General features: G+C 39.3%; 1 protein-coding gene across 3 annotated transcripts in view; it reads left to right on the top strand.

The window, feature by feature from the left end:
* The window catches only part of trappc9 (trafficking protein particle complex 9), a 219418-nt gene that overhangs the window by 20408 nt on the left and 182888 nt on the right, over positions 1-16122 (top strand). For all 3 annotated transcript variants that reach the window (XM_038724731.1, XM_038724732.1, XM_038724730.1), the window contains 3 exons: positions 1492-1635; positions 12791-12917; positions 15444-15589. In XM_038724731.1, the coding sequence (XP_038580659.1) occupies positions 1492-1635; positions 12791-12917; positions 15444-15589 (417 nt within the window). The remainder of the gene's footprint in view (positions 1-1491; positions 1636-12790; positions 12918-15443; positions 15590-16122) is intronic.

The raw sequence follows: 16122 nt of genomic DNA, 5'->3' as shown, positions 1-16122 counted from the left end.
TCCTTTGGATTACTGTTCCGCAGATAAGCACTGGTTTTGGCAGACAGGTGGAAGTCAGCTATTTTTAGACTGCCTGGTGGGTGCAGTTTCACGACAGGAAAAAAAACCTTGTGAAGGAATTGCAATACAGTTTGTTCAGATGGCAGAAGAAGTCAGGATGAATAATAACCATGGTAGAAAAATGCTGATAACTGAAAAGCATCACAGGCATGATTTGATGATATTGGAAGTTGTATATAAGCTGAGGTAGGAGTGTTTACAAAATATCCTCCTTCCCACCCACCAGCCCCCCCGGCCTCCCCAGCACATCGTTCCTCTAGTTTTCTTTCCCACTTAGTGAGTCAACAGTCGACAGCTGGGCGTGGAGCAGGGAATCTCGTAGGGGGCTGAGGGTCTTATGTAACAGTTGGTGTCAGGCTAGAGTGCTATTCAAGATTCATGGAAGATGTCTTGTGGAGCTCTGCAGAGCAAACAACGCTGACTAAGTTAGCACCACGCTGGAGCACATGTGACAGTGTCCAATGGGGGATACTTTAACTTTAAGAGATGGCTTTAATGGATAGACTTGAGATGTATCTAATTATGTGTGGACTTTTCTGCGTGAAGCATGCCAAAAACAGATTTGTAAATGTTTGTCACACACTTGTTTCACAGTCTCAAGCGTTAATCTCATTGAATACATTTGAGAGCAAATAGTACTAACTCTTGTGTAGGTGTGCTGGGAGATATGGCTACAATTATTATCACAACACTAATATTTTTTCAAATATCAGTACGTAGTACAATTACTATGATGTTCAGTAAAGTGATCTGTGTTCTGTTATTATGCCCTTGTTGTTTTTTTCTGTCAAGTTTTGATTAGTAAAGGTGCACCAAAGCTGTTTTTGAAACTGAGATGATAACAGAGCACCTCATGAGCTACATGCTGTTGGCTGATGAGAGCAGCAGTTCCAAATAGAAATCCTTTAAGTCATTCATGTCAACTATTGATAATGAAACAATTAAATGATTGATTACTGCAACCGTTATTTATTTATGTATTTAGTAGTTATGCAATCTACTACGGCAGAAATTCACAAGTTAATAAATGATGTGCTTGATCCAAAAATTTTAAGTAATGTCATGGAAGTGCTCATTTTGTCCAACCAACAGTCAACAGACTGATAATACTCAGTTCGCTATCACATGGGACAAAGAAAAGCAGCAAATCATCACAAATGAGAAGCTAGAAATAGCAGTGTTTGACATTTTTGCTTGAAAAAAAGGTGATTACTGTAAGCAATTGTCAAAAAGTTCTGATTCATTGTCATTTTCTGTTGTTCGACAAATCAGTTAATTGACTTTGATGACTTTTCATTAATATCATGATTGTCAACAGTGGAGTGATGCATCTGTACCAATCTGACATGACCGCTGTGTAACATTAGATGTCAGCAGTGAGCCTCGTCAGCCTTGTGAATGTGAATTTCTCTCTTGTCACCTCTCTCTCAGGAACCCACCGAGGCTGGGCTGCCGTTCAGATGCGCCTCCTACATGAACTTGTGTACGCCTCCCGTCGCATGGGCAACCCTGGCCTGTCTGTACGCCACCTGTCCTTCCTGCTGCAGACCATGCTGGACTTTCTGTCTGATCAAGGTCAGCTCACAGTAAACTCTCACAAAGAGGCTTGAAAAGTAGCAATATTACACCTTCTTTTTTCACTGTAGAATTTATACCTGTGAGGGGCTTCCAGCTTCATGCGAAGCATTCAAAAAAACAGCCGCCCTGTCCTTTGGTGATTGCGGCATTATACCTTGTGCTTAATAGTATGCGATGCTCAACAAAGCCAGCTTTTTCTTGGCGGGTGTGCAACATTGTGCTCTGACCAGAAATCCTGTGCAACCAGGAGATAGGGTTTTTACTGAAGCAGTGTGAGCCACACGGTCCACTGGCCACACAATAGAGGCCAGCGTAATCCTTGGTTGGCTACAGAGCATGAGAATGGTGGGAGGGAGGGAGAAGAAGGTATGAACAAGATGAAGCAAGCTTACGGTATAAAATATTAAACATCAGCAAAGGGACCTCTGCAGCTGTGTTTAGGGTGCTGCCTATAAAGGTGTTCTTAGAAGCAGCCCTGCTGGAATAATATTACTCTCTACAGCCTTACAGAGATCAAAGGCAAGAAAAACAATACCGTATGATGTAATTGCTACTGCTACTGTGTTGCGTGAGTGTTTTCTCACTGGAAACTGACCTTGTGAGCTAAGTTCTACCTCAATGTTTTATTTTTTTTGCTACAATAAAATAGCATTTCATATTTACTTAGTGTAACTTTTTGGGCTCAGAATGCTGCCATCTGCAGTTTGGGTGCACTCCTTTGATTTCCTCTTCGCTTGTCTGCAGTGTTATATTAATAATGTCAGAAAGGTTATTGCAGGTTGCTCTAGTGGATTAAGTCCTTTTGATGTGTCTTGGGGTTTGTGTGTGTATATGTCAAGCACAGAATAGAGTTTGGCAGGAAAATACTTTCTTGCTCAGGCACACATTGTTGGATGTGTTGCAGTGGGAATTGATCCACCAAGGCATGTGTCTTGTCCACTGCGACAACCCAACCCCAAAACTTCACCATCACTTGTGGCCTTCATCAGGGTCATCGTACAACACATATTAATGTGAACATTTAAAAAGTTACAAAATGAAATAAAATAAGCACAGCCAATCACATACGTACATATCAGCCAATGGGGTATGCACAGCAAATTTTGATATATGGTCATGTGGTTTCAGGCCTACATAAACCTGAACTGGTAGAAAGGCAAGGGGTGTGCCTATTGATAGAAATAGGTGACACCATATTTGGCCCTTACATATGCATCTATGGGAAAGTAACCTTGCTGAAAAATAGGAAGTATTTTCCAATGATGTGTGGCATACTATGAAAACAGCTAAAGATAAAGACAGAACTAACATTTAGAAACATTAGCACATACATTAGGGATTGGGATATATTCAGTTGCGAGCCTAATGTTAGTAACTTGTTGAGTTTGGCATGCTCTAACAACTCTTTCCCTAATGTCGCTTTTGAAAGTCACCATAGGTAAGTCTTTGTTGACCTTCACTACACAATAATCACGTAACTGATGAGAAACCACAACAAAGCTGTAATACGTGTAATGAAGATGATTTTTTTTTTAGCAGTGAACACAGTCTTTTATTGTCTTTATTCCATCCAGAAAAAGAGAGTGTGAACATTTTAAACAGCATGATACTTTGTGGATTAAGTAACATTTTCACTCATAATGAAATTATGTATTTGATGACAGTGGTAATACCAAAGGTGGTATTCAAACAACGTGCATGTAGTTGTGTGCGGGAGTTTTTTAATTTGTTGGAGCTACAATGAAAAAATAATTAAATTGAAAGGGAACTAAAAATAGAAGAATATGATGAGAAGAGCTCTAGATATTGTCTCTCTGATAACATCATGTATTAGTGTTGGTTGCTTAAGTCTTGTTCTTTTTTGACAAATATCTATTACCTAGCCTGGGATTGTAGTGGGAAAATACATTTTCTTTTCTGTGCACGTCACCCACCGGAGTGTCATCTCTGCATTGTTTTTTTTTCTTCCAAAGCCTCTCTGATGCTGGTTGTACCTTTTCAAGTCCTGGCTGGTATCATTAGAAACATAGCTCAGAGCTGTTTTATGAAAGGCTTTACCCTTTAGCAGTGCTAGATCTCCTCTGGGTCATGACAAGGTGACATGGTAGGGTTCATTATAGCTGACTGAAGGACGGCCTGAGAGAACGGCATCCGTGAGAGATTAAAAGAACAATAAGGTGAAAAAGAAAGGAGCAGCTGAGTGGATGAGGAGAGGTCACGAGTAGTCGCCTTTTTCCAGTGGACAGGACTAACCCTCGGTTAGCTAAACAGTTACTGGAGCGCTGCTGTCCTGCTTTTGTTAAAATGTAAAATTACTGTTTTTGTCTAAGGAGTCTGGAGGCTTTGAATGGAATTGTAAAATGGCTGTTTCTTGTTAAACAAAAATGATCTCGGTCTATCTCTGTAGGGATCCTTTGCACTATGTTGTCAGACACTTATAATAACAATCTGAGCCTGTCAGTTGCAACAATAAGCACTTAAGTAGACACACTTTGACGGGGGGCAATTGCCCGCAAGGATTACGTTGCTGCCCTGTTTGCTCTCTCAATACTGGACTGATTTCAAAAAATGTTGAACCCATTAGGCACTTATACCCTTTTGGCACCAAAATTAGTGCGTACTATATGCAGGTTTTTTTTAAACATGTGTAAACCTAAGATAGACGATTGACTCCTTTCACATAGATAGTAGATGACTTTGCCATTTCTGTTTTATTCTGAGTTATGTTCGAAGTCATGAACGCGGCACTGAACACAGTAAACAGTTGAAAGCAGCATGGAAGCCAGCGACAATGTTACGGTGGTTGCTGTGTGTAGCCCATAAACTGTGTTTAAAGAATGTTTTTGTTTAACAGCACCAAGTGACAGGTGTGTTTACAGCGTTTGTGTGCTCTGAAAGACGTCACAGCGTTGATATAAAGTCACAGCTGACAGACCTAGCATACCTAATACTACATAAACAAATGGATGTCGCACCGGAAAAGGGGCGAAAATTCCATCACTGAAGATCGGAGCTGGAGCCGATAAATACGTGACTACCGCAGAGTCATTTGTACTCTTTTACACTGAAGACAAAAGCCAAGGGTTTTTGTCCAGTGTAAAACGTCCTTAAGACACACAAAAGGGAAAACAGGGTCATTTCATTAAAACACACTTAACTAAGCTCTGTTTTAAGCTAGATCACTATAAACGATGGAAAACCCTGACGTTTTTACTGTTCATTCTGATGACCAGTGGAACTGTTGCATATATTTGGCAAGAATGGCTCTCATTACTTTAAGTATTAAATTGATTTGGTTGTGTAGGGCTCATGGACTTGCAGTAGTAATGCCAAATGCAGATGATGTCCTCTAAAAAAAATAATAATAAAATAAATAAAATTCACATTTCCTGAGAGATGAAAGCCTGGTCCCTATGTTTTCCCAGGGTAATGATCTACATTGATATACATTTAATGTTCAAAGACAAATATACCTCAAATAACTGTGTGCAGTTACTGTTACCTCTGCAGTTTAGCAATTTTAGCAAATTAACTCTTACTCTTACTACTCTTCTTCTTCTTTCAATTAGAGTAGTTAACATGCTCAATTAATGGCCATGCCAAAGTTGTGAATGCAGCAATCGTGTTTTAATCCTTTTTTTTTTTTTTTTAACCTACGACTGTCAGATTTACCAAAACAAATAGTGTTATGATCTATTATGTCGTATTGTTGTTCGTTGCAGCCAGGGGCGTATCTGCTGCAATTCAAAGAACACTTGCAGTTGTGTAGAATACTAATCCTCACCAAACAGTTTAATGTGGACATAATGACGTGAAGCTGCAGATAAAACTCTCCGTCCACCTTGAGATAGCTGTAGGAATGTGTTTAACTAAAAGGGAGCGCTTTCATGTAGCCTAAAAGCAGATGTAGACAGATAGCTATTTAACAGATAATGTTAAAGGCGCACTACACTGGTTTTACCCAGTAAGATTAGTTTACAAGTCATTAGCAGTACTACTCAGCCTTTGAAAACAGTAATGCATTGTGTTGCTCTGGAGGACAGAAAATAACCCCAATACTGTCAGGATTATCTCTGCTAGGCTTTGAGATTAGATATTTTTAGATATATTTTAAATTGGGGTAGGAAATATATGGGCATTTACTAGGCAGTCTGGTTTTAACAGAATACCCTATCTAGTTGCATTATGGGAAATATAGGAAACAGTTTTATGAGAACCCATATCTGGGACTAAAAGATCTTGGCCTCTGCTGCTGCAATCGCTTGTGAGTCCTCCACCTTTTTGAAAGCTCAAAAGTACCAAATTGCTAAAGTACCCAATTAAGATTTGTCTTTATTGGAATTGTTCCCATAATCACTTGCTTTGCATATTTATACATTTGCAGCGGTCATTTCATTGCAGTAGCTGGTTGAATCACCTAATCAACACTTGATTTGAGAAAGCACAACAATGGTAATTACTTCATTTTCATCAAAATGCCAACCCTTGACGTTCCAGTAACTGGTCTCCCACCCATGCGAGCACATGCAAAGGATCATTCCTGGGTCAGGAAACGGTCACAAAAAATAAACTCACGAATAGATATGGAAGATGGAAGTTTGGTATTGCTTAGTGAATTTCATATCAGAAAGAGTTATGTCACTCTTTCAGTTGCTCAGTTTCCAGTCTACAATGATTCTTTTTTTTTTGAACAGTAGTGTTTATTATTTTTTGATTTATGTTTCACTTAGTTATTTTTTGCTGCTGGCTTTTTGCTTGAAATACCCCCGCAAAAATCTAAATTATTCATAAATCTGTTGACATGTCTGTTTGTGGTCTGTCAGTAGTTTTTATTTCACAATATAATTTGATAAATCACCCTTTGAAAATGTTCCTATTGTATGTGCTGTCATTAAAGGTATTTGAAGCTCTAGTTTCACCTCTTCCCAGTGGTGTCTATAAAATAGTGTCTAATGGTGTGTTCACATACAACGCAAATGTAATTCTCGCCACGCTTTTCTTGCGGGGGTTTTATTGCTGAACAACTGCCAAGTGTTCACACACAACGCAAATAAACACAACCCGCCATTACCACAGCTGTATGAACCCAAAGTAAACATTTTACTGTGATTTAATTGCAATAAACTGTGAAACTGATGCCGAAATAACTACAACATGATGCTAATTTGTTAAACATATGAAGTCATGCTTTGTCAGCAAGTCAGCAGGACAACTTTTTAAATGTTTGTTTTCTGAATGGAGTTTGGATCGATCAGGGCTATGCTAACTTATTCACAGTAAAGTACAACGATAGCTGGAAGAAAGTTATAGACCCATATTTTCTGAACTCACCAGGTAGTTCAAAATCCTCGTTTTCCTTTCTCCAAGCAATGTCCAGTTTTGTCCGATTTTTTATATAAATATTTAGTAGTAGTCCAACAGAGCTCTGGGTGCTCACCGACACTAACAACAGTGGAACCGTAAATGCACAGAAGCTAGCTGCGGAGAGGCTCGGGTGAAGATAAAACAACGTTGTAATCCCAAAAACTAAAGTAAAAAGCTAATTTAATAGAAGCGGTTAACTCTGAGCTCCTTCCGCGAGCATAATCCAGACCAATTTAGGCCGTTTATTTGTCCAAAAGCTGCTGCTCTGCTCCCGGCTCTTTCTTCTACACTACCCTGTAGTTTAGCAGCTCTCCGTCGGTCAGCGGCGTCCTCTCCAAACAATGCTCTGAAGCCGTCTGTGACGTCCGGATGCATCTTTCGCACCGCCCTGAGTGAATTCGCATGAATTTGCATCTTTGCATTGACTTTGTATGTAATCAAGCCACGTGAAATGCTGGATTCGCTTCCAGTTTGAACTCACCATAAGAATGAGAAGTCTCCATGTGAATATAGAAACCTCTGGGGGCCTTTTTAACTGTACTGCAGTTTTTTATTTATTTAATCAAATTATTAAAATCTTTAAAAGGATCAGAAGAATGATAGCAGTGTCTCTTCAGGACATGCTCCAAGTCGAGGACCGTAAACCAACCACTTGGTGACCACTCTATGATTCAGTCTGACATCGGCTTCTAGTTCGCTAATTTTCTCCCAGAACAGTAATTGGCTCATTAAATATGATCATTTTAATCATTTACTATTTCACTGTTGCTGTGCACTCCAAGTCAGCAGCCAAGTCTCTCGGCTTTGAGGTCCGTTCATACTAATATGATCTCCACATATTTCAATGGAAGGATGGGACTCCTAGTGTTCAGATGATGAGTTGACAAAATACACTTACTCCAAAACCCTTGGAGAAAGGCAGAATAGCTTTCTGTTCAAGAAGAACTTTCAATGCACATGCTGATCTGTTGCTGCATCAGTGTCATCCATGCTTTGTACCATGGCTGTGGCAGAGTTAGATAACATTTCCCAACTTCAGTCCCTAATATAAAAACCTAATTGCACATTCAGAAATCTGATAGAGATCTTTCTTTTTTCATCTTTAACCACTGACTGTATTTTCCCCTCTGGGATCTTCAATAAATTCTTTTACATGCATGCTTGATTAGCATTTTTATAGAATGGAAAGTAAGAACCATTATTAAACAATCACAATATGGTTCAGTGTAAATGTGTGTGATGATGAGCCTAAATTTCAACTGCTCCCAACGATTTTCTTCTAGTAGAGATAAGCCCCGCTCCGACTGATGTTAAATGCAACCAGGATTTTTCAATGTGAGGTGGGTTGGGGGTGTGAAGATTATCTTGTTAAAGAAATACCTGAAAGCATACGGTGCCCCTGGACTACAACTCCAAATAGATCCCATACGATCCTAATAACCCCCATACGAAGTGAATATTTTGTGTTTTACCTTTCAGTATTTTCACTACTGCTATCATATTGTCAGAGTTAGATGTGCATCATCTCATATATTTTCAGCAACGTAAAAATTCAGGTTTTGTCAATCTCACTGAAATTGAACCCACTGTAAGGTACACAGAGACCTGGGATCACAAGTTTCTTATGCTGTTATTCGATATGAGATTTTTGTGCTGAGCTGAGCTGTGAGCAACTTGAACAAACTTGTTTACTTTGACATGTGCTGGTTTGCACAAACCACAGTGGTGCCTGCTGTGTGCAGATCTTCATCTAACGCCTCACTCGGCTGACCAGATCTTGTCTGGGTGTTTTATGACAAATAGCACTGCTAAAGAAGTAGATTTTACATTACAAAGAAGAAGCTTTTAACTTACAGACGTACCTGTTGAGCCAATCAGTTTACTGCAAGACACTGCTTGTTTGAAGGGAAGGAGATTGTCAGGAGTTGGCCTTGGTTGTCCCTGCCTCCAAGCAGGACTACAACGGCGTGGCTTGGTAGGACTATCCCCTGCTGTGAGGACACAGTGGAGATGTATTACCAGTGCTCCACGTTTAAATTAGACTGACCAGGGCATGTGAAAACACAGCTTCAGTGTTCTTTCTTCAGCCTTAGCAACTCCGATAGTGGTAGTCTTTTGGGTTATTCTGTAGAAACTCCTTACTGTTCGGTAAAAACAACTAGCTAGTGACTTATTGTGTAGTGGAGTCTGCAATCTACCCAGACCCAGCCGATGGAGTTAGCAATGAGGTAAACTGATGGTAATAAGCCATGACCAAACTGAAAAAGAACAAGTGGCACTCGCTAGCACACAGAGCTGCACGACACGACTGAAGCAAGAGTGGGAATTGTAGGGAACAGAAAAACTTGCTTTAATGCTTAATTTCGGGGGCAACAGTAGAGAGGAGACGTGAGAAGTGAGGCAGGGAGGGAGGAAAACAGAACAGTTTGTGCATCACTTGAAAGACTGCAGTTTTGGTGCATCACCTAATAATGAATCAATGCATTGTTTGCCCTTCACAGAGTGTCCCTCAGACCAGCTCAAATCAGATTATATTCCTTTTCATCAAGCTTAAGCTTACAAAACAGTTTCCACACACACACACACTCAGGTGACACCTACTGTTTTATGAATAACGTTGGATCTATCCTGACAAATTGGGAGGCATTAACATGGCTAAGTACAAAAGATGCTGTCAGAATACCTGAGCCCTCTCATTACTGTCACAATAATTTGTATGGTACGAGCATTGTTTCACTGTTTATTCAGAAATGAAATGAATGTTTGGTCACGTCAAGCTGTTGAGAGTGCAGCGGTAACAAAATAGTTACCAGGAAAAAAAGACTTTTCAAACAAACTTGTTAGATGAAGGCAGATTTAACAGGTGCAAATTTCAGAAGTGTCTCGCTCCGACTCTTCTGTCGAACAACACGGTGATGTAAACTCAGGTTTCAGAGAAGAGGATCCAGGAGAGCAAACTTTTACCCAATGCTGCCTTTCATCCTGCCTTCAATTGTTGTTCTTGCTCTTGACGGTTGACACTTGGAGCTGAGATTCTTTCGTTTGGGGAAGCGTATGAAGTGTTGAAGAGATGGACCTTTTCTCCCCTCTTTTTGTTAGGTGTAAAACTAAAATGTTTCTTTGCTTATCTGGACGGTGTGTTCCAGCTGTCAGGCTAACAGTGGGCTTTGTTGTGTTTGTATGGGCAGGGCTCCTGGTGAAAAGCAAGGTAGAAACAAGTCAAGAAATAGTAACCCCATGGGTTTGATTATCTAGCACATCAAGCTAACCTCAAGAAACTAGTCCTGAGAAAGAACAGCTAAACAATTGTTTTTTTGGTGAAAATTGCAATTGAACAGACCACAAACACTATAGCCAATAGCCCAGATGACCCCTGTCATGTATATATGTTTTGTGCAAGTGGAAATAAGTGGTCAGCAGTGCTAAAGAAATTGCCAAAAGACAAACAAAACTACCCTCTTTTTTTTTTTTTTTTTTTTGATATTTGTGTATTATACTGTTGTGAATCTCTTTCAATGGTGCTCTGGCTTTGTTAGCCTTTGAAAATGTTGTTGTCAAATATAAGGAGAGCTTGCACTATATGGATGGGAATAGTAAGTCAGATAGTGCTCTGTCACTGACTGCCTCCACCGCTAATTCAACATGTTGAATGGCTTAAGCCTATGCAGGCATTCAGGCAGAAATCGGCTCGTTAATCAGCTGCGTTAAAACAGTGCGGGGGGCTGTGTAGGTGGGAGCTTTTTGCTTTAGGCACAGGTTAGACATGATATTCCATCCAGAAGTCCAATTTAAGTAACAGATCTGTGAATTGAAATGTTTCTCAGACACCCAAACACTGCAGTGATTTATAGTAGTCTTGACACAAATTATTATGGCAAAAGTTACTTTATCTTTGAGGTAAACAGTAGAAATAATCAAAGTAATCTCCCTCTAATGTGCGCTTGTTTGCATTTGATTGGCCACAGCAGACCGGAGACCCATGCTGTGTCAACCGTCTGGCTCTGTTCAAATGAACTTTTTTTTACAATGGGCTAGTGGTGGTCTGAACGCAGCTCAAGGGACAACTAATGCCAATGGTGCCAGACACACCCCAAAAAATATAGGCGATGATCAGCCACTGATGCTTAACGGTACCAGACGGTAAATCGTTGGCTTGGTGCGACAGGACGGTAGCTGTTGTACATGGCCAGGTGTGATCATAAAACGAAACTATTTTACGTCATCCTGTAGGTTTTATGGTGTTTAGCTAACATTTCTTTTCTTTTGATCTGAGTTTCAAAAAAGAGAAATTAAAACAGAAATTGACTTTTACTTTGATTCACATTGATTTTATTTTTCATGGAAGAAATATAAATTTAATGTTTTTTTTTTTATTCTTGGAAAAACACTTTATGGGTACATAATCAACATTTAAACAGAAATTTCTTTTTTCTAACCCTAAACAGACGTCTGCTGCAAACACTCGGACATGTGTCATCTATCACAAAAGCTGTGAGCCAGGAGGACAACTGAGCTAGTCATCTCTTACCATTTTATTCCTTCTGTGCTTTATCCTCTTGATTCCTTCCTTCCTCCATCCATCACGATCTCACTTTATTTCCTCCTTTTTCCTCACTCCATTCCCTCACTCTAACCATACTCGTTTTATTCCTTCCTTTTCCGACTTCACTCTGATCTACTGGTGGTGGGTTTCTGCTTCCCAGTCTGTATTAGGTGTACACATATTAACATATTCATGTGGACAATTTTCTTGGAATATTTTTCCTGTTGCTAGGAGACATGAAAGCCCTCAAAACAAGCATCTCATCTCATATACAGTATATATATTAGGTAGCTGAAAAAACCCCTCCTCTTTTGGATTATGCAATAAGGATATAGTTTATTTTCCAGAATTGTTACAGAACAGCTCTGAACATTGTAACCGTTCTCACTACAGGTTTGTCAGTGGTGGAACTTAGATTGACTACATTCCATACTCATTCAGTAACGACATGCGAGCCAGGAAGTTAGCTCTTGCGTTGAATGATTTGCGGCACAATGAGGCAAAGAAAAACAAACTTCACATTAATAAAAAAGCTTGCATTCTAAAAACATTATAAGGTACTGCTATGAGGGGTTATAGATCTGTATGACATCTTTTCATTTTAATGTCCTTGATGGACCCCCTTGAAACTTGCAGAGCCAAAGGAAATTGTATGGCTGGGTAAGCAGTAATGTTCTCTCAAAAAGGTATTGATGGCACAATAAAACTGTTATTGCTGAGCGAGAGACACCTCACCGGTCATTAATGTCTGGTTAATTTATATCACACACAAAGATGAAGTCTCTACAGTGGAGATAGCACTTTGATTGTCTGGGTGAGGGTTAAACTGTGTTATGTCATAATTATTCTATAGATTTATTTACACTGAACAAAATTATAAATGCTTTTGTTTTTGCCCCCATTCATCATGAGCTGAACTCAAAGATCTAAGACTTTCTTTATGTACACAAAAGGCGTATTTCTCTTAAATATGGTTCACAAATCTGTCAAAATCTGTGTTAGTGAGCACTTAAGATAATCCATCCACCTCATAGGTGTGGCATATCAAGATGCTGATCAGACACAATAAAAGGCCACTTGAAACAATATATATACAAAGTACATATAGAAAGTCTTAGATCTTTGAGTTCAGCTCATGATGAATGGGGGCAAAAACAAGTGTTGCACTTATAATTTTGTTCAGTGTATGTACTCTGGCTTTGTGCATATAGGTTTTCCTACTGTCATTTGCTCCTACATTTATAGAGAAGAAGGAGGTGACCCAGAGTCTGGAGAACTACACATCCAAGTGTCCAGGTGGAATGGAGGTCATCACGCTTCCTGATGGCCTGAAGCTCCCTCCGGTCCCCTTTACAAAACTCCCCATTGTCCGGTAAGAAAGGAGTGTGAGTTATTGTTACTTTCATGTATGTTGTCACATGTTTGCTAGATGCCATCTAAATTAGAAATCTGGGTCAATTATACCATTGCCACATGAAAGTTTGGCAGTTAGTTAGCCATTACTGCTAAAAGATTGTGTGGAACATGAAAAAGCTCTGAACATATAATTGATGCTTTTAATGTAAATTGCTTTGAAATTAGGCTCTCCATTAATCTTTCATGGAATGTTAATTTAAAAACCATTTCTCAAATTGGGATTTATCCTCTTTTAAAATTTTTCAACTGGAAATTCATTTTGTCAACAAATCCCATTTAAAAAAAACAAAAAAACCCCCACAATTATTTTGTCTCCATACTATCCAAATTCTCCAGCCTGTCATTGGCATTCATACGGTACATCTTGAAAATAGGTCTAAAATGGGGCATAATTATTTACTTTTATTTTAAAAATAGATTTAATAAAACTGCTGGACACATTAGTTTTTATACGGTCTAAGGGACTGCTATATATTCACTGGGGACTATCCCGATGCAAGTCCTATAATATCGGGTATTTGCCTAATCAAACATAAATTTTTTTTTTTTTGTTCAGTTACCAGGTTGCTCTTGGAATTGACATTAGTGACAACTGATATGGCCTTTTTAACGGGCAGAAGGGACATCATCGCTGGTTAAAATGAGAAGCTGCTAGCTCAATGTTTGGACTTTTCTCTTAGCTAGTGAGAAGGAAAGATTCATTAGCATCAGGGTTTAGTAAATCCCTGTATATTGCATCTGTATCTGAACTCAGAGTCGGCCACCGTTGCACCCAGATAATTTTTTACATTCACGCACAAAATAGCTGAAGACACATGATGACCTGAAAAAATTAAATCTTGCTCTGCATGAATGAAGAAATAACTTACATTTACATTACATTTACTCATTTGGCTGATGCTTTTATCCAAAGCGACTTACATTTAAGTAACAACATCAGCATCAGGAAGTGACAAGTCTACAAGTGACAATAGATACGAGTAACAGCAGTAGTAAATACTAGTAAGAGCTATTAGCGCATTTGTCATTAATGGGATAGATACCTAGGGGAAGAAGTAAGAGTTAACAAATAGTGCAATCAATACAAAATAATTGGAGATAGAAGAAGAAGAAGAAGAATAGATAGAAGAAGTCCAGGTTAGAGGTGTTATAAGAGGTAGTGTTCTCGGAAGAGAAGGGTTTTCAAGAGCTTCTTGAAGAGGGACGCCCTGCTCTGATATAACTAATTGATAATTATTTCTAATTATATCTGTAATTGCTGTATGTGTAAGAAACCATTGATTCTCCAAGGGCTTGTTAGTTTTATCACCAAAAGTTGTTTAATTACCAGAGCTGCACACTCGCCTCTAATGACACAGGCTGTTAGGGGTCAGTAACAGGAATTCATTATTCACGAGCTAGTACTGTGATTGGCTGGTAGTATTGCTTCCCTCAAGAGAAACAATGGCTGCTGAAAAAACGAAACAAACCAAACCACCTTCAGAGTTATAGGTGATACTGAGTGTCATTATTTGTGTCCAGTGTGACATCTATCCAATGGGTAGTTGACAGTGGCTTGTTTAAATGGTGTCATTTAAAAAAAAACATATAAAAAAGTGAGGAAACCAGTTTCCCTAGTGACAGCTATCAGTGCTCACATGAATTCACAAGCTATAGAATTGTTCTGCAGTGAAAACCAGTGTTGTGAATCTCTGAATAAAACATTTTCATCCTTCGAACCTCGAAAGTACAGATTTAGAAGGAGCTCACGAAGGCAGCTGGACTGTTCTACCAGATATCTTTAGAGGGCTCAGAGTTTTTTGAGTGTGAAAATAAGCAGGTTATGTAGGTTCTTTTGCACATACTGCAGTTAGTAGGCTACTGTGGAAGCAGACGTGCTGGAGAGCTGGAAACAAACCAGGAGAAACCAGGCGTTGTAAAAGTAAAAAAAGTACAACTTTCTCTCATCGTGCCTTCGAGTCTTTGATTGTACAAGTCATTAGTGCCTAACTGTAAAGGCTTTTATTGTGAAATGCTTGACATATTAACGAGCAACAGTAACCTTCCTGCAGAACTGCAGTTTCAGATGTGCAGAAGTCTTTGTCTTCTAGATTACATTGTCATGGTTTCTGTAAATGAGTTAAAAGGCCCCTGTTCCCCGAAACTGAGGAGTACACACTTTCTTCAAGTGTCTGTACTTCTGTTTTTATTGGTTTGCTGACTTTGTAACCTTTAACAAATAGTTGTATTATAAATCTCCTGCACTATAATGTTATAATCACGAATATTTATCACAAACACTTGGATTATACTGCCTATGCTGCTGTAATTCTAAATCTACACCGACTAACTTACTCTGTGAATTACACATCAAAACTTAATCATTTTTTTCCTTTAAAAAGAGGAGGTAATCATTTTTGCTGCCAAATGTGCCTTAAATGCAGTTGGGAAATAATACTAACTCGTGTGATTGTTGTGCTTTTTCCTGTGATGCCCACACTAGATCAGTGAAGCTCCTCAATCTGCCCGTCAGTCTGCGTCCTCACAAAGTGAAAGGCCTGCTTGGACAGAATATGTCCACTGCCAGCCCTTTCATCTACTCACCGATCATCATACACAACAGAGGAGAGGAGCGTTGCAAGAAGATAGGTAAGCAAACGTCAACGTACTGTACATTCTCACACACGTACAAGCCCACCGCCATTTGGGTTTGTTGATCATAAAGATTTATCCTCCACATAAATGTGAAATGACTGAGATTTAAATGCTGACTTTCAGCTTAAATTTCATCATGTAATAGGCTTTTTTTTTATGAAGTCATTCGATGTTAGTTGACCAAAGGTTATTGAACCTGTTACCTAAAGAATACAGACTGGACCAAATCACAACTTCTCTTTGAATGTTCTCATCTCCCTTCCCCGCTTCCCTCCGCCTGTTCATGACCTTGATTGAGCATCGTTGATCCTTGCTGAAGACGGGTCCATATATAAAATGTCCAACAGACCTCTTGACCAATATTTAGTGTTAAATCATGTGGACCAGGTTTCCAGTGCTGAACTGTAATCTTCTTGGCTGCAGTCGAACATGCAAGCTGTTTTTTTTGTGGAAATCATTTCTGATTTATGCTAGATGCTCCATGCCGCTCTAAGCCGCTACTAGCACAACACACCCGAATCTCCGGC

This window comes from Micropterus salmoides, unplaced genomic scaffold (assembly GCF_014851395.1).
Source record: "Micropterus salmoides isolate LMB-PRFRI ecotype aquatic unplaced genomic scaffold, ASM1485139v1 Ms_hic_scaffold_17, whole genome shotgun sequence".
In the NCBI taxonomy this organism is placed as follows: Eukaryota; Metazoa; Chordata; class Actinopteri; order Centrarchiformes; family Centrarchidae; genus Micropterus; species Micropterus salmoides.
The sequence above is the reverse complement of the archived record's forward strand: the minus strand, read 5'-3'. Positions and strand labels throughout refer to the sequence as shown.